The sequence below is a fragment of the Mixophyes fleayi genome, chromosome 1, assembly GCF_038048845.1.
Source record: "Mixophyes fleayi isolate aMixFle1 chromosome 1, aMixFle1.hap1, whole genome shotgun sequence".
NCBI lineage: Eukaryota > Metazoa > Chordata > Amphibia > Anura > Limnodynastidae > Mixophyes > Mixophyes fleayi.
In genome coordinates this window covers 348,246,785-348,266,911 of record NC_134402.1, presented here as the reverse complement: position 1 = coordinate 348,266,911, position 20,127 = coordinate 348,246,785, and the positions used below count along the sequence as shown (strand labels likewise).

General features: G+C 39.2%; 1 protein-coding gene across 26 annotated transcripts in view; it reads right to left on the bottom strand.

The window, feature by feature from the left end:
• Nucleotides 1-20,127, bottom strand: part of RIMBP2 (RIMS binding protein 2) — a 307,432-nt gene that overhangs the window by 72,027 nt on the left and 215,278 nt on the right. For 24 of the 26 annotated variants that reach the window (XM_075176517.1, XM_075176698.1, XM_075176605.1 and 21 more), the window contains 2 exons: nucleotides 17,248-17,370; nucleotides 259-363 (listed from right to left, as the gene is read on the bottom strand). In XM_075176517.1, the coding sequence (XP_075032618.1) occupies nucleotides 259-363; nucleotides 17,248-17,370 (228 nt within the window). The remainder of the gene's footprint in view (nucleotides 1-258; nucleotides 364-17,247; nucleotides 17,371-20,127) is intronic. The other 2 variants (XM_075176544.1, XM_075176553.1) reach the window with 1 other exon arrangement.

Genomic DNA, 20,127 nt, shown 5'->3' with positions numbered 1-20,127 from the left:
AGATTGTGGGAACGATTAACTTGGAGATTATATATGGTAAATCATGAGATAATTCGTAGTCTAAAACTTTTATGTGTTGTGTTGAGTGGTTTATGAAAACTATAAATTTTAGCAATCACTTAATCATTTAGAGGCTTCGAGATCGTATCTTCTGCTAAAAAGAAGAATACATTTTATACTTAGCAAACAGAAGCCCCTGTTTTGTCTGTTTTACCTATAAGACTTTGACAGTGAGTTGCATCATGATTTGTCTCTTACCTTTTGTAGAAGCTCAATCTCCTGCTGCTTTGCATTGAGAACAGCCAAGGCTTGCTCATGCTCTAATTCCAGCTGTTGCCGCCGCTCAGCAGCCTCTCGCATATGCTGTTTGGATGAACACAAAACGTCATGTGATGCATCAATCTAAACGTTCTGCATATCATGAGTGAATATTCAAAACCAAAGCAACCGAACCAATAAGCCTGTGTTTTAGTTCCACCACTGACTAAAGAAGGTAAATTAAATTGACACAAAGGATTATTTACGAATGTGCAAATATTCCATTTTGTGACTCTATGTACCCATGGTTAGAGGGATGGTATTTTATGCGTGTTAAAGGGATGAAAGCACTAAGGAGTTATTCTATACTATCAATGTGAAGGATTTATATACAAACAAACAAACATCCATGTAATACAAATAGTCAAACACACAAAAATAACACAGAGAGTCTTGTTGCCCCTTCACTTTAATTATTTATTTAAGGCATAAATAAGGCTGGAACGAGTATTTTAGGAGAAATAAAAATGTAAAAGCTTAATCTAATGAAGGGAGTGTTTCTAAAGTGTAAGTAGACTGGTCTGCGAATTATGTTTTCACTGATGAACAGCAGGAATTCTTGGCTCTGTTCTAATCACTATTTTTCCATTAGAATTGTAATGTGGGCATGCAACTATGCTTACCCAGATTTGTGCATAAAAAAACCCACATTGGGCCTAATGTAGGGTTGAACCCATTTAACGTCCAAAAGGCTGACATAAAATGCATTTTAAAAAGGATATGATACGTATGATATGCTTTAAGCTTACCATCATTTGGTGAACGAGGGCTTGGGGTAGTCTTTATTTAAATGAAGGCGTTTTTCAGGGTTTTGGAGTGTTCCTTTTTTGTGTGTCACCACAGGTCCCAATGGGATATGGTGGTGCTTATAGTTCTACAAGCGCCAGTATACCTAAGTTGTTTATGGCAGCCAGGACTTGCAGGGACCAGTAGTGCAATATACAAAAACTCTATTACTCTATTACCTGGCAGACACGGTATTAGGAAGAGTCCTAGTACTTTAGCTGATCAGGCTGGGGCTATGTCACATGACAGGCAGAGCCCAGGCTGCAGGTTTCCATGTTGTAATGTGACCAGCCTAGCCTGTCAGTCTGGTGCTGCCTGCGGCTCTTGTGGATGGACCTCATGGTGTTCAAACTCTGAATTTGCCGAAACCAACCCAGGCTGTGTGCGCTGGTGCATAGATCACTTATTTGGTCACTTTCTATTTTTCTTTTTAATTCTGCCAAAGTCAATCTTGCGCTGGGAGCTAGTCATCCGCAACAGATAAGCCTCCTGACATCTACAGCTACTTTCCTCTCTGAATATGCCGCAATTATGTGAACATGCTCTTACTGTACTTGCCCTACTTTCACGCCCCTTCCCTCCCGTTCTGCACTTTTAAGTGTAAAGAGTAGTAAGTGAAAGATACAGCATAGTCTGTATATGCATTTCTGACCGCATGTGCAGTATAGAAATGTGTATTTTACACAAAAAACACATAAGAGTAACTCTACATGATCCCACACTGTACATCCATATTTTGGTATTTTTGTATATAACTGTTACTAAGATGAAACAACCCAGAAGCTTATTTTATAAGGACTACAGAGAAAATAAATCAGCTACGAGTATTTACCACAACTAATTATAGTAAGCACAAGCTCTATGCAGTCAATTTCACATCTTAATCTAGGTAGGCCCAGATATGTATAGGGGCAGCCAGCTGAAGGTTATTACCTGATCATGGAAACATAACGTGTGACGTTACTACAACACCCTGCGGCTATTTGAATATGCCCCTAGAAGCGAAAGTTGACCTTCTGGTTGTTTTATCACCCCCTGAGCCAGCAGATGCTGCAAACACATCAATCATATGTAGCTATTGTCCCCTGGTGTCATGTGGTAGTGAAGGGTGAACCTAGTTTACTCTCTGGGCATGTTATCAGTTCCTCAGCTTATCAGAGAGCATTGCTACCCTTTAATAGCCTATTTACATTTTAATATGAGATCTTGCCACTTTGTGATAGTAGAACAAAAATGTGTCTAATATGGATAATAATAATAATAATAATAATAATAATAAAAAGTGTGCCATTGGTTAGGGGGCATCTAACACACTGACATAATGTCTTGCATGGAACAGCATTGGTTGACATAAAGTAGAAGCAGTGAGCAGTGTCACACGTCACCGATCTGCTCAGGGATAGCATTCACTGCTGCACCATGCGGGAATAAAGGGTGCTGTATCCGACTGAACTTTCCCTCTGCATGCTTAGGAACCACCCCTACTGGTGAAACTACAAAGTCCTGGTATGTGAGGGATTTGAAAAGGGGCTGCACATACGCCCCAAAGCAATCTCCCAGCGAACTTTGTCCGCTAAAACCTCGGGGAAAAACTGGCAGATTTCAGGTTTACTGCCACGACAGTCTTGACAGACCCCTCTGCCACCCACTGGAGTGGGCAGCAATCAAGGCATCTATCAATGCTAATGTGGTTAGCTAGAGCCGATGCTGTATATGTTTTTTACACTGGTGACAAAGATGTCTCTGGAGAACAGATTCTTAATGGGGCAGTTAGCAGATTTAACATCAAGTTATCGTACCCTGTTAAGTTTTTTTTCCTGGAAAAGCATAACTTAGTTGAAGACAGACTTTATCCTCCTCTGGCCCTACAGAATGCAAGGCCAGAGGAAGGCTGAGTACCTGCTCCTCCCCCTCTGACTGCCTTGTCACAAGACTTTGCAGGGAGTCCCCCTACACATTTGAGGCAGGTGTGGAATAACCTGCATGCCACTCAATGCGGGCAACTAGGTCGAAAAGGAGAACAGCAGCCCTCCCTGAGAAAGAAGCATCAACTCTACCTCGTCCTGCCTGTCGGCGCCACCTTGTGGCCGGGGAACCAACATCCCAAACATACTGGGACAGCCTCAACCATGTCACTCCGTCTCAATAACCTAGCAGGAGGCTTGTGAGGCCATCGTATTTTTCCCCTGAATGATTCGTCATATGCTAGCCACAAGGCAGGCGTGATGAAGTGTACATTTCGTGCACTGTCTGCAAGTATGTCCACATGCCCCACCCGTCCTGTGTACGGGACTCCCAGTAAGCGGCGGCAAATAAATACACGTCCGTAAGCCAGTTGTATAGGACTTATAGCTAATTTCGCCCTCGCCACCTCCTGAAAGCGCCTAGAACACTCACCACTCAACCTGCTTGGACACAGCAAACATGTCTATGCACCTGCCTTTATCAATCCAGTCCCAGACAGAACTCTAACCTCCTGAAATAATGCAGTGCTAGCGCAGCGCACCACAGCAGCCCCAGGTAAACAGGAACTTCCGGAACGGCCAGCCCGTCGCCCCAGCACCCGATCATCCGCGCGCATCACACAATGCATGCACAATTTCTTAATAGTGTCTGGGTGCAGTCACCGGACCAAGAAGATACAATACTGAAGCTATAACAATCAGACCACAACGGCTGTACACCAGGTAAATCATACATATTGATCTCACCATGCAGAACGGAACCGCCCTCAGAGCCGCCAAACTGACCTACCACTCCTGATTGTGCCGAGGTATATCCTCCACTGCACATGGCCCTGGAAAACCGGTATACCACGGTAGCTCCTGCATCTGCTGGGAGAGACATGTTATTGACAGACGTCAGAGACAGGGAGCCACAAGCTGCAGACTTCTGCCCCTCCAGTCTACTAACTGTGAACCCTGTACTGACCTGACAGATCGATCACCATATTGCCTCCCCCCTCCATCACAACTATACCTAGAGCTGTTCTTGGACCAGGACCTAGTCAAAGTGTCAGTACTCCGCCTCCCACCTACAGAACCGTTGGTGGAAAGGCCATTACTCTGAGGGGTGTGATGCCACCCCTGATCCCACAGCCAGAACGTACAAAGTTATTACACTCAGCCCAACGCCATGAGATACATCACAGAATTAAAAGGGGGATGCACCCACACATTAGATATAACTTATAAAAGAAACAAAGAACAGAAGTGTGTGTACCATGGGCACTCTTATTTCCCTGCATACCCCCATGATTTAATGTATTAAGGTTTTCATTTGCACTTTATTGGTAGACATTAAAAAGTGGAATAGTCACGCCTTTATCCAACTACAATGGGTTCTAGAAAAATACTGAAACGTAAAATCTAATACTAAGACTGTGGGCCGTCTGTGCCCTATGCGAAGCGTGGGCCTCCACCTCCATGCGGCTAGGGAACCCCCTGGTCAATAAGGAGCTGGGCCTGCAGATTGGGGTGTTCCACGCATATGTTGCGATCCTCAAGCGGGAGTTACCTGCTGGAGGGACAGCTGCTGACAGGGGAGCCACCCTCACCACCTACTAAGCCCACTGGGGGAGTATACTACTACCCCCTTATTATCTGTGTCCACGGGACCGCTGAAACCGAATCTCGGAAAGGGGGGGGGGGTGTCCGCAACCCTCCCACATGCTGGATGTGCTGGGGGTCCCGGCTACTCCCCCCAGCAGAAAAATGGCCGCGGGACCTAATGTCCCGATTTGCCGAGGCCCCCCTACCGCCCCAAACTAAAACACAGCCTTGCCGCAAGTCCCCTGGCGCTCCCCGAGCCTGCTCATTGCTTGGGGAGGCGGCAGAGGCAGAGTAATGGCAGCGGACCGGAAGTGATGTCACGTCACTTCCGATTGTACGCTATGCCCGGACGGAGAGGTACCCTCCGCCACGGGCAGCCCCAGGGGGAAAAAAAGATGCCCGCTCACCCTTCTGGACAGAGAACGGGAAATCCTAGAATAGTAGGGAGGGAGAGGAACCAGACAAGGGGGGAGGGGGGAGGGGGAGGGAGGCGGCTGGTGCTCCATGCTAAACAGGGGATGAGAATATTGGGGGAAGGCAAACAAGAGGAAAAGAAAATAGAAGGAAAGAGCAGGGAAGGGGGGTCCACTAGTGGTAAAAAGGGGATGAAGGAAAGGAGGGGGGCAGGAAAGAGAATTGGAAAGTGTAAGGGAGGGAGGGAGGGGGCTAGGGGATGAAACACTGGGGACAGAAAGAAAATACTGCACCAAACAAACATAAGAGGAAACAAACAGGGGAGAGTTGACAGGGAGAAAAAAACAAGCAAACAATAAAAGTAGAAAAAAACAATGAATAAATGCACTAGGGGACAGGCAGAGAGAGCGCAGTGATACTTATCCACCAACGTCCAGAAGCCAAGAGGCTGCTTAACTCTCCTCCCATCTCACTTATGAGCTATGTCAGGCCTTCCCATATGACATCAGATGGGTGTACTCCCTTTAGTTAAACTATTCACCCGAGAGTACTAACTACAGTTAATGATCCAGCCTTAGAATTTAAAATCCTTCAAGCATAATTCAGTTCTCATTCTGGCAGACGCCTGCCCATCTGTGTGAAATTTGTAGGTTCTCCCCAGGTTTACATGAGTTTCCTCCGAGTGCTGAAGCTTCAGAGACACAAATGAGTCCACTCTTCGTATATATTACACCTACAGGAGTAAGTGTCTTTACATGTCCTGATAGCATAATCAGGTAAGCCAAGCAATGCTGAGAGATTACCTCGATCCATTTAGATACAACAAAATACAAAACGGTTTTAACGTCAGGGCAAATAGCAACAGGGACAACGCACAGAACTGTTTGGTACCCCAGCCCATCAGGAAGGCCTCTAACACATCAAATTTGTTAAAGCACATTCAACGCAAATCTCATTCCAAATATGACTCTATTCTGCATACATATGTATCATGTATTCCCCAAACCTCTTCTATAAGATTGTAAACTATTTTGGGCAAGGCCACCTTTACATTTTGTTTCGTGTCATTGTATGTAATAGTGTTATGATCCCCTCAGTGTACAGAGCTGCATAGTACGCACCAGTCAATAAGTGTGAGAGAGACCTTCTAAACATTGCAAGTCACAGTAGAGAGTTGTAATTACATTTCTCTGGGCCAAAAAATGACAACTACATGGCCCATCAAGCCACGGAATATATTCAGAGACATCAACCTGGGGTAATAAAATTCAGAGTGTACAAGAAAGGTGACACTTTGACAAACTGAAATGAATAAAAAAATACTATACCTATGGTAACAGAGAGCATTATGTACCCCTATTGATACAATTATCTTTGAGTTGATAAACTAATAGTACCATCAGAAATGGTAATAAATAAGTTTAATGTGCCTCCAATAATAGAACCTTCGTTTCTTGATTCATATATTGTTCTAGAGAAGCTCCCAAATAAAAAAATACATATGGGTTATATTACCACTAACAAGCAATTACAAAAAATATATATCTGGTGTGGATTATATATAAACACACTAAATAATTATATATATATATATATATATATATATATATATATATATATATATATAATTTTTGAAAAAACTGATGTGGCCAAAAAACTTGAATGGTCTGTCCAATGGTGGTTACAACGGAACATGTATAAAATTGTTATTTCAAAGTGGAGATGTTGCAAAGAGCAAACAATCAGGTTGTAGTTATCATTTATTTAGTATCTACAAAATGAGAGCTAGAATCTGATTGGTTGCTGTAGGCAACATCTTCACTTTTCAAACCCGCAACTTGATAAATTTACCCCCAGACTTGCCTGACCACCACCACATGCTCATGAAGGCTTGCCTATTTCCGGGTATGAATGAAGACTATTGGGATGTATGGTGTTGGGAGCAATCTAATGAGTAAGAAAGGTTTCCGAGACAGGGCACATATACCACATTGCACTGACATTGCATCAAATGATGTGTAATGTAAAACTAAAAGTTTTATGGGTCCCCTGCCCTAAAGGGCCTTGCACAGGTAGTAGGTCTGTCTATACATATTTAATAGAAATTGACACCCAAAAGAGAAAAGGCGGTGGAATGTACAGATTCAGCAATCTTCATGTTTTAGAATGCCCCGGTTTTCAGTTTTAAAAATATGGCAGCTCCATTTTTTTTTTTTTTTAATTTAGCCTGTCCATTCTTATATAGCACAAAACTACCGTACTTGTAAAAACAGATTTGACAAATAAAAATTGTGTTTCATCCATTCAGACCACAGTTGAGATAATTGTAGCCTAAAATATGAAGACAGGCAGAAACACACCTTTATCTGTGAGCAACCAGAACGTTAAAGGACAATATCTGCAAACGGAGAATAGTAAGCTGTGGTTTTAAAAGTGGCTGATTAAAGATCTGTACACATAATAAGCAGCTGACACTTGATATCGTTGACAGCCCTTGATTAAAACACTTAAAAACAGTGGAAAACTACACATTTCATGCATGACAAATGTCCTTCCTGTCTTTGTGCATCAAACATCTGTAGCCTGACATCCCACGTAATGTATGTCAGTAAATTTAACCCAGTGAGTGTTGAACTGTAACACAAAGTCAGCATCAACACACACTAACATTTCAGTGTTCAATATGATATACAATGTAGTAATAAATTATTAACATGACCTAAATTTAGTGAGTGCAAGGAAGAGCAAATGTGCTTGAGAACTGGCATGGCAGCTCCCTGGCCAATCAAATTCCCATGAAAACACTCCATTTTCTAGAGAAAGATCGCTCTCTCTCTCTCAATCTCTCTTTCTCTCTCTATAGATAGATATGGGTATATCTAGATAGATATAAGTATATCTAGATAGATATAAGTATATCTACATATACCTATATATACCCATTATAATATATAGAGTAAAATAATGAACAAGAAATGTCCTTAGACCTTTTAGCAGACATGTGATATACTACTTGTTTATGTTTGAAATCTGTACCTTTATAAAGCTGGCCACACATGGGTAAGTGCCAAGTGACAGCCTTGATGTCCAATTTTGACACACGTGGCCAAACTGGTTGAGAACTGAAACCTCAGCCATCTTTTGCCCAACACTCTCTTAGAACCTTACATACATTGCTAATAAAAACTTATTTTGCGCTCAGATCCTGGAAGAGATGCAATTTAAACAACTCTGTATCCTAATGCCATCTTGTTGTTTACCCAAACCTCCTTCAATTGATTCATAAAAATCAATAATGGGTTCCATGTGGTATAAAAAGATCCATCACAGCATAAAGGGTTCCATTGCTTTTCCTTTTAATATAGTACAAGGTCCCCTGGAATCATCTCTTTAGGTATATTTGTTTCCATTCTCAACAGCTCCAAAATGGTTTAGTATGGTGGAAGTACACCATACAAACGAAGGTTGGGTACACACTACAGAAAATTTCTCCCAATGCAACATCGATTTTACCAACGACAGAAGAAGGGGAAAACGTCAGCATGCCAATTCATGTGTACACACTATACACGTTTAACACAATTTACCTTCAGATCTGTGCTCGTCATCTGTTATAACCATCAGCTGAATAGATTGTGACTCTGCACATTCCAAAGAGATCTATGGACACTGCTGGTCATGAGTGCATATACAATGCAGAATTGGAACAACATTGTTCCATCGCTAAAATACATTTTTAGTCCGGTTTAAAAATCATGAACCTTGTCTCCCCCTGATGCCCTACAGACCCTCACCTTTTTCAAGCACATATGTTTACACTACAGTGATATCTATTATCTACACCTGGCTAGTTGAGACCACCTTTGATGCCCAAAGACGCCATGAACAGAAAAGGGGGAGGGAGATCGGTACTGTTCTTTCTGTATGTCCTGTTGTTTCCTCTTTAACTAAACAATTGAAATAAAACAAATAAATAAAATGAAACAATACCATGTGCTTTGGAATGATAATCGTGTATCATTGCATCGTACACACTAATGCAATATTGGATCGAATGGTTGTTTATAATTTGATTGGCCCAATATTTGGCTGAAAACACTGAAGTGTATACCCAGCCTAATCCAGACCAATTTTATCCATAGATATGTATGCTTTAAATGCACTGAGTGGCTTCTTTGTCCATATGACGTGGTCTTCTCCCCATGTGTCTGCTTTATGGATACTTATCCTGTCCTTTCTTGGAAACAATTTCTCCTTCCACATTATATGTACTCCAGTAGTTTGTCTGCTTGGATCATTGAATGAATCCAATCCAACCCAAAAAATTGATCATTTCTAATCTGCACTTTTCTTTACCAGGAAGGCTAATGTTTGCTTCTGGACAATTTCCAAGAAACTTACCAACTTCTGTACTTGAATCTAATCAATAAATTTAAAGAAGTAAAATAGAAGATTGTTTATGCTGGTTGTGGATGCCCTCAGAAACCTGACCTTGGGGAAGATGGATATGATGAGTTCATACAAATGTTCCATTGTAGTGACTCTGTATGTATAGCATGCAGCATTTCTTCTTTTGAGTGTGTAACATGTGAAAAATGTAAACTGAAAATTAAGTTGGTTAAAAAACATGGGAGCCATACTTAAATCTAAAGTTCTGAGGAAGATTGGGCAAGATCTGTAAGTGACTCATCATTACTTGTTTTAATAATGCTTTATTATTTGCAAGTCTTTCCTGAGAAGCCAGCATGAGCTGCATCTTGATTACCTCTCAAACCAGTCACCACGGCAACCGGTGAACGTAGGTTATGTGAGATGTACCATTAAGGAAATACCTGCAGCTCATAGCATGAAATCCCTGAACTTCTAGCATAAGATTTTTTTTCCAGCAGGGGATCAAGCTCTCCAAGGAGTGTACTCTATCTTCTTAACTGTTGCATGGCTGGAGCTGAGGAAGGACAGTATATAACAATGCTTATTGCTAGCAGACTTAATAATAAGCATGTGCTTTATCAGACCTATGAATGGTGGGGTCAGTTTCAGTATCTATTATTATGGATAACTATTAAAGGATGGGTTTAAAGTTATCCATTAACAATAGTTAAAGTAAAGCAGTTCATGGACACTGAGGATCTTATGAAGAATTGGCCGAAATTTATACTTACAATGCAAGTGTAAATTGCTTTCCGTAGAGCCAAAATGTATTGTAAAATACATGACACTTAAAAATTTATCGCCAAATAAAATGTAATTCTGTAAAATAGCTCCCGAACATTTGCTTTTACTGTTTTTACTGCCCATAATATTATGATAAAAGACAAGCAGCCAGATAAATAGATGGCTGAATAGAAACAGACATTCAAAGAATAAGAAAATATTTATCATTCATATTGTTATTTCCATATGGAAACAAATGTATTATGTGAATACAAACTCACCATGACTAGTTTAAATAAACCGTTGCTTAAGTAATCTGATTAGCATGGGAAGAAAACCTTCTGTGCAATGCTAAAGCTTTTGTAAGGAGATTTCAACATCAGCGGGACTCAAGGTAGGAATATATAAGTGGTGTTAAATGTACAAAGTTTTAACAAAGTTTATATACAACATTATTCTTTATAGCAAGGAACGTCATCTAGCACATATCTCCATATAAATCTTATTAAATCGCACACGGCTTCCTTCTTTCAAACGTCTATATTAAAATATTCTGAGTATTCCCTTATTACATTCCCATTCTAAGAATATTCCTGTTCATATTCAAGCCTTCCTTCCTCTTTATTTTGCACTATTCCCCATCATTACCTCTACTTGCCTTTATTTTTTTTAAAGCACCATATATAATTCATTGTCAGTGTCACTTTCCCATCAGGGAATCCTAAGAACCTTTAAAACAAAAAAGTATAATTACTATTTTATATCATCTTGTGCCAGTTTATAAATAGTTATATGCTTTCTATGTACATTTTGACAAACCAATTAAGGAAGGGGACAAACCTGTCAAACACTGGACCATGATGCTCTTTAATGAGCCAGAAAGAAAACAACTAAGTAATAAATACATGTCAGCATTTGGCTGTGTAAGGACCACATACAAATATCTATTTCAGGGTTTGCCTGTGTTCAATGCACAGCCATTACAGTTTCAACAACACAAAACCACATACAGGTGATTGCTGTCTTTTCCCCGAAATACAGATATATTAAGCAAGAGTTTTGTACCACAAATGAAATACTACACTGGCTATATTAATTGCTGCATAATTAAATTACAACTCAGTAAAGCGAGAAAACCTCCAGACTGAGGGGTCTATGTATTAAACAGAGCAGTGACAATCATTTTGCATCAGTGCAAATTGCAGAGATACATAACGAAGCACCAGTGTAATTCCCCATGTCGGGGCTACTCCGGGAGCCACAGCAAAGTAACCCCTAAAGCAAGAACTCTTTTTACTATTTCCTGGCAGTATAGCGGTGCCGGTGAATGGGGGAAGTGATGGATCCAGCGAAGCCACAGCTTCAGCTGAATCCCATAGAAAATGTCAGATAACGCCATCCTGAGAGGACGTTACCTTGCTGCAAAAACCACAGCTTTTCAAAGCTTCATGGGTTACAGAATGTTGCAGTCCCCGTATTATCCTACAAGGACTGCGTTAAGCAACATTAAATGGGTTATAACAGAAGAAATCAAACTTTCTGTCTAAATGGTTGAAGGCACTTTTATACATAAAGCCCTGAGGGAGAAAAGCTACAGAGATGACAACTATGTCTCCAAAACACAGCAACATTTATTCCAACAATAAAACAGTGAAAACATATAGTGCAAAAACTACACTTGCACAAACTAAATATTAAGTATAATTTTGGTTAAAGAGAAATAAAAATTATCTAAAATTCTGATCACAGTGTCCCATTTAAAATATTTAGCAATTTTGTATAGTAGAAATACAACCTTTTTTTCCAAATTATTTTTGTTTTCAAATGTTTTGCCAGGAAGAAATACACTGAGAGTTACCTCTCGTTTTCAAGTATGTCCTGTAAATAGATATTTTAAAATATCTTTGGCTGTTGGCAGATATAATTCTACTTTTTCCAGACGTGTGGTGCTCAGTGTATAAATCTAGAGTGATTCAATAGTTTATTGAATTTCATAATATAAGATAAATGTTGTGTGCTGCAAGACTGAGGAGTCTGGACAGATAAGTGTTGAATGAGGCAATGGGATTAGCAATGACTTGGGCGCTAAAGCGCAGAAACTTAATATTTTAACAGGTTTGGCCCTCATTGGTTGGTTGTTTTGAGTGACCAAAGCTCATGTGCAATTTCCTCTTCAATTATTGGATTTAATATAAATGTATAAGTATATTCTTCAGAGGTCGCATAGGTACAATCAGTGCATCTTAAGATTTGCCACTGTTAAGCCTGGCTAGTAAGTAAGTACCACATTCCACAAAGTATTCAATAAATGCATTCTCAAAAGAAAAGAAAATAATTTATACATGTAGAAAAAGAAGGAGAAAAGATGCCTCCTAGTGCAGTAACAACAAACAAGTGCTCTATCACACCCATGTATAAAAATGGGTACCATATATGAAAGAATAGCTTATCTGTAGTCCTGAATACCACGAGTCCTGGATGCTCTTAGACTGCCCTTTAGCTCCACAGTCCATACATAGTGAAAAATAAATCCAGAAATAGCATTCCGTGACCATGACTTTAGGAGCCGGCAACTTCGCCAAGATACCTGCCTCCAGGCACCACATAAGAACACTCCTCTGCTGGCCCTAGACCCACTGGTCAAGCGTTTTTTAATGATAAAGACTTATTTTTTTGGATCTCAGTAAGAGATTGTTTCAGTGTATAAAGAAAAAGTATATGAAAGAGAACCCAGTTCCTTTTTAGAATTGTTAAAAGATTGCCGAGGGTATCCAAGCGCCAGATACTACACTTTAGTTTAATCATTGATACATACTTAAAATAAGAAATTAAAATTTGCACATTGATTAATTTACACATCTAAATTCACATTTCAAGTGACTCCCTCCTGTACACACTATAGATAGCAAAATTCAGGAGAGGGTGGTAGGTAGTGCTGCTGTCTGCAGAGTCACCCCAGTGTCATATCTCTAAGGTCTCATACACACAGGCACTATTAAATGTACTTTGAGCAAGACATTAGAGTCAAAACGGACCTATAGACACACACTCTCTGACTTTGGCTTTTGCCAATTTCAAGGTGTTAATGTTATGTCAAAATACAATGGAGTTCTATGGGAAGGCTTTCTATAATACACCATGTAGCTTTAATTTATGTTGTTTTTCCAACGTGTATAAGGCTTAAAAATGCTGAATTCACTCTGAATACCAAGATAAAAGAATACACGCAGCCTGTACTTTAGAAAACAATTATATAATATAAATATTTCATATTAAAGTAGGTCTACCTTTCCCCAAGACACGGCGTGCCACTTCTGTCTGTGTACACTGCATATTAAATATGTTTCTCATGCTTGTGAAATGTACATTATAAGTACATTTCCACGTTCCTTATAATGTACATATTAAGTACTAATCCATTTCCCATTATTTGAATGCATGTGTTCGTGCCCCTTAGCAAACTTATAATGTGTACACACAAATGCTATGTAAGCGATAGGCAACCTGAAACAGCCCTCTAACCTTCAAAAGCACTGCACATTTCCCTTGATTTCAGTAGTAAGAAAAAGCAATAGATTTAATCAAAGAACGAGAGAACAATCTGTAATAATATATTAATATACATTTTAATGTCAGATAAACAAGTGTAACAAATCTGACAATTCAATGTGACTTCTGGGTGGGACGTCTAGGAAAGCATGCACGTGAAGTTAGTTTGTGTCCCAACTCTTTCTCTACCTATTGTACCACGTCTGTCTACTGTCCCCATAACATTACTCACGGTCATCTGTGCTACTTGCATGTATTACCTCATCTATTTGTTACTTGATTCTGTATCCGGCGCTACGGAATCTTTGGCACTTTATAAATAAAATAATAACAACAACAACACCACACATTTAACTATGAATTACCAAGAAAAAATGAAACCATCCTTTTGCAAATGTACACCAAAACAACCCCTTGTGCAAGCAATTGTCTTCAGATGCCACATAATCGATTAGAGTTCACATGTATACAAATAAAGTGTATCAACCGATTTAAAATAAAAGTACACCAGTCTGTGAGAGGTCCCACTATTGGTTAGTACAAACAAAAAGTTCATCATCCAATAATCCATAATCCAAGAAAAGGTTATCGAAAAACCAGGACAATATATAAGGCCATTTCAAAGTTTTTTCATATGTCTGAGCACAATGTCTAGTCAATCCTAAAGCAATGGAGAGAATATGGCACAACTGTCTAGAATTTTGTCTAGAACAAGCTGTGCTCAAGAACTGAATTCATTCCATGTGAGAAGGGAATCTGTTAGGTAGACCACCAAAGTCCTATGGTAAATGTGACAGAGATTCATCCTTTATTTATAAGATTAAAATCCACAGCGCCATACAGTAAGGAAGTAGTAGCTTCTCCTACACACCCATCCACTCCTTCAGCATTCACAGGACTTTTTTTTTTTTTGCTACATTTCTAACAGCTCCTCCTTTCCTCCATTCCCACCATTTGTAGGGGCCCCAAAACCTCCCTCTTTTATGCTTGTATATCTATTGATGAACTAATCTGCTCATTCCAACACCACCTGTAGGCAAATAAAGTCAAAACCAAAATATATCTCTCTTCTCAAAAACTCTCCCTTTCTTTATCTTATGTGTCCAGCTATCTCTCGGTCATTTCCACTTGATATCCCAATGCCATAAAGCTCAACACTTCCAAACCACTCTCAGAAACACACCCCTGAAATGTTCCTCATCCATTAATAACACAATACTCTCCACAGTTCCCCATGCCAGCTATCTTGGTCTCACATTCTTCATTACAACACATTTTTCTGGCACCTCCAATATTTGTCAGAAATATGCCTCTCTCTCTCACCCTTGTGGCTACCAAAACTTTTAATCACTCTTTTATATCCTGATTCAACTACTGCAACCTCTTCCTATCTGACATTCCTCTGATGCGGAGTCTGTATGCCGAACCTTGGACTCTGATTCCTCTATTTTCTATAGAAGAATAGTAGCAGAAGGCATATTCAGCACACACCGTAAACCATCAGGCTACTTGGATTAATTGAATTTCTGAACAAGAAAGTGCTAAATTCCTATGTAAGTAAATGCACAACAAACTATGCATTTAATAAACTTAAAAAAAGGAAAGAATATACCTTAAAAGTAAAGAATATATAACATGTAAGACTAACAGAACACAATAAGCTGTCCTCTGCTTACAAACATTTTATAATTATTTTATCAAATGCTTTCCTATAAATATAACGACTACTTTACAGTTTATGGTAAATCTAATAGAAAATTAAATAATTTCATAAAAATAGGATATCTCTTTAAACAACATTAGATAAATAGAAATAATAGACCACAAAATATATTTCCTTGAGCAAAAAAACTGAACAAAAAAATGCTGTGAGATTTAAATATACAATACGGTTACTCATATTTTTCATAAATATATGAAGAATTTGTCCCCAGGAAAAAAATAGCCTCAGTCAGATCCTCCTTCATGGATGCTCTCAAATCTGATCTAACTATTCTTAGAGCAGAGAACAACCTCTCAACTCTAACTTGGGTCGGTGGCAAAGCAATAACCACCAGGGCAACAGTTCTGTCAATTTCTGGCTTAAGGGGAATGGCTTATTTTACTGAACAATCTAATCTTTCTCTTTCTTTTACTACAAATGAGACATTTAATTGAAATGTATTCCATTTGTCCTCTATGGGTCCTGACAAGGCATCCATTTCTGCAATGCTTTTTATGCTCCTACGTATCCAAATATTTGTCAAAAATCAAATTCATCCTCAGTTGATGAGGGTGAAGACATGGTAGCGGCACTAGCTTCTTCTTCCTCCTCCTGACATTCCTGTAACCCATTCATCCTAACCTATACCTCAAACAGAGCATACTTCCCTTTTTCCAGCTGTTGATCATCCAACAGTATCCGATGCATTGGGTCTACATAAATAGCTGGCAAAAGAATCTTGGCAGCTACAGTTTTCCCTGCTCTTGTTTTCAATCAGCAGAACAACCTTGCCCTGCTGTGCTTGTCTTTGTTTTTTCTTTGGTTTCTCCTGCTGTCATTTTCCATTTTTATTTTGTACGTTAGAGTTGAAGAACCCTCCAGAACCCAAATTAACTTAACCTACAAAGCTCTCAACAAACCTCCCTCCTTATATCTATAACCTCATCGCCCCTCCACCTTGAGAACCAACTCTCACTGCAGCAGATAAGACTTTTTCCCAACACCACCCCCGACCTATGGAAGTCCCTTGTCTGACCAGACTCTCCTGTAACATTGAAAGCTTTAAACATTCTTTGAAAAACATTATCTTTACTAAAGCCTACTATATTCACTATCCCCACCAACCCATATCATTTACCCAGATGTTATCATTGCCTCTTCACTCCTTCACCACTAATCTCTCACATCACAGCAGGGTTCTCACTACACTTTGTTTCAAGTCTACTTAAACTTTCGTGTAACTTGTTCATCCTTCTTGTCTCTATCTATGTCTTGATTTCCAGCTCTATGGAGTAATGAGGCATTTAGTGTGTGTACATACATATAAAATTCCAGCGGGTTGGTTGGCACATGCTAATTTCCAAATACATTCAAATGTGCTACACTTCTGTGACTGTACAGTACACAATCCAACAATGTGTACCTGCATCTTGGACTGTACATATATAAGTTTAACATAGCTACGTAGCACTCCAAGTTACTGTAAATTTGGACTTTTGTACCCAAAAATAAAACAGCGCAAAGCAGTTGTATGTACATTTTAAAATGTTTACTTCAGCATTTACACTAATGACTTGGCAACACATATGGTCGATTGCTTACATTGGAAAGCAGGCTAAAAATATCCATGGTCCACCTCCAGAACAGCCACAGTACTACACACAGTGCAATCATTTGTCAGTTTACTCAAATACAACCAAATCTGCTGACCTGTGCATGTGCTTAACTATCAGAGCAATTTCATATGATGTTGTCACATGCATATTTTCTCACCTTTAGGACCTGCTCTAGGTTCTCCAGTTTGGCTTGGAGCTGGTATTTCTCCTTCACAGCCAAATCTCGCTCTTTGGTGACTATGGTGAGGGTTTCTCGAAGTTGCTCATAGTCCAACTTCACCTGTAACAAACAAAAATAATATTTGAACTTGATTATCTAGAAACCTTGTAAAGTGTAAAGTGATACTTTAGGGCATCTGTGATATCACTAGCTTCTACTGTTTTGATTGGCTGCATCCTTCCACATACTGGATCAGCCTTCACTGTACATAACACTAAAAATGGAGATGGCACTTGGGCATTAGAAAATGGGAACCTTTTTGCTTGTTACTGCTTTTTAAATGACACACAACTACCATTTATCAGAGCTGTCCTGCTGAATACATTATACAGTAGATTTAATTAAAAACAGGAAGATTAGAGAAGTGCGTGCTCAAGCGTCTATTAAAGTATCGATTAATTGGTCTATAATCTGTATGCAATGAAAGGTATGTTAAACAGACATCAGCACTTCATTTCCCCTTTTTGAGATCAATTGCTTGGAAAGAGATGAAAATGAAACAAGAAATGCAATTACTGTCAGGCTGTGAAATATGTTACTCTAGGAAAATCCGTCAAAATTTTCTCCCCTCCATACACATCACTGTTAGAGCAAAATAAAAAGGTTTACAATAGGGGACGGGTTTAGCTCACTAATTTTCTCATGGCTTAGGAATAAACTCTCTTGCTATTGTCTTTCACAGCTCACCTCGTTCGCGAAGGGGTAATGTGCTAGAAAAGACGACTGTGATGCGCTTCTGCCATCATTTGTCAAAGAAAGAAATCAGGCATTGTTTTCAGTTTAATTAATTTTCTGAAGCCATAAAGTTTTAAACAAATGTCGATCAATCCAGGGGTATGATTAAAAATCCTCATTAATAAACCTTTGAAGGATTTAGATGGCACTTTGGTCACTGAATGAGGTCAAAGTGATAAATAAACATGTTGGCGTTGACATAAATGGGTTTTAGAAATGCAAGAAGTTCATAAAAGATTTAATGAGCATAGAAGACATGAATAAAGTCATTCAAAAGACAGTGTGTGATTGAGACAAAGTAACTTTCTGTGGCATTTTATCAGCGATGGAAGAGGCAGCCAATTAACTTTAATGGGAATTTTTTTCTATTGCCAAAAAATGACCAGTGACAAAATACTGGCTGTGAAAAAAATGAGGAAAATGAAACAATACTGATTGACAAATATTCAAGGTTACGTAGTGCAACGGAATTATTTATCACATATTTTCATGCACAGGTTTTACTTAATCTAGGCTAACCTTCCACTGACAACCTGTCACTGCCAGGTGTCTAGATTACAAGAAATGACATTACTAAATACGTGTATCAGATATACCCAATGGTGACAACCTTCGATGTTTGGGACAACATAAATAAGGATTAGTCTATGACAACTATTTCTATCACATGACCAATCAACTCATACCTTTCATAATAATATGTAATGAGCAGTTACACTGGCAGCTCACTGCATTATGTGGTGTCACACCATGCCCATTCACATGCATGTTGTTATAGGCAATAATCATAATTGCAGACTAAAGTAGAAACAGTTGCAACAGACCAATCACATGTTAAATTATTGGAGCATTTTATGTGGTCAAATATTTTATCTATTTTTCTCTAAAAGAAATATAAAAAAATGAACTGCACATGGTGGGTTTCAGAAGGGACTTAGTTGATTTCCACATAGGGTAGTGGAAGCAGGATTAGGGAAAGAGAAAGTGTCATGCTGCCTTTGAAATGGGACTGTCAGCTTATCTTAAATGTATAAATCAAAGTGTAGAAGCAGCAGTCATTCTTACAGAGATACTGTCACAACCAGTATCTACAAAACACCTAGTTATTACAGCTCTCTGCTCCTGCTGGCAGCAAGTTAATTAGGACTCCTGCTTGGAATACTTTAGGGGTACACACTTACTAGATTCCCCATCAGAAATGTACTCAGAATTATTTTTATTTTATGTTTTACAAGCAAACCTTTATGAATTAATGTCAACAGCTATTCACAAACTGGTGAGCAAGTCCAGAAAAGACAAATCTACAACTGGCTGGTATGTGATACAGGATAGCAAGATTCTTTAAAAAAAAAAAAAAAATTGGGATAAACTTTTCCAGCGTTGTCATGTGACAGGGAAAGAACATTCCCTCTGCCTGTACAGTGTGCCTCAGGGAGCATAGCATAGCCTCATAAACCCGAGTTAGTAAGATTTTTAATTTCTCCTCCTGCATCATTTTTTATGTATTTATTTAAACTTTTCTTAAATTATTTTACATACTGCTGGTTTTTGGCTAACTGCACACATTAATGTTACGGTTATCTGCAATTACGGTTCCAAAATGCTTTAAATATACTGTACATCTATAAATAAAGTGCATTTGTTTTGATCAAACATCACAATGAAGCGCCTGTCATGTATCGTTCATCTTCATTAAGTGGCCAGATTTGTCTGTCCCTCAGCTTGAGAGTTGCTTGATAGCGCCATTTGTCCTAAATAAAGGCAACACATCTCTGTAAATGCGTATACATGTACCTTATACTTGTGGTAGATTAGAGATTAACCTTAGTGTGATGTTTCAGTGAAAAAGCCTAAGTTGCTGTAAGAGGGTGAATAGAAAAAGGAGAAAAACTGAGAAGGGAATTTAGAGATCAGATAAAAAGTACCGTATTTTTCGCTCCATAAGACGCACTTTTTCCCCCCAAAAAAGTGGGGGGAAAAAGTGTGTGCGTCTTATGGAGCGAATACTGCAAAAAAAGAGTGCACGTCATTTTTTCATTACATGCCCTGAGGAAGCCCCCGCTGCGTGGGGGTTAAACACGT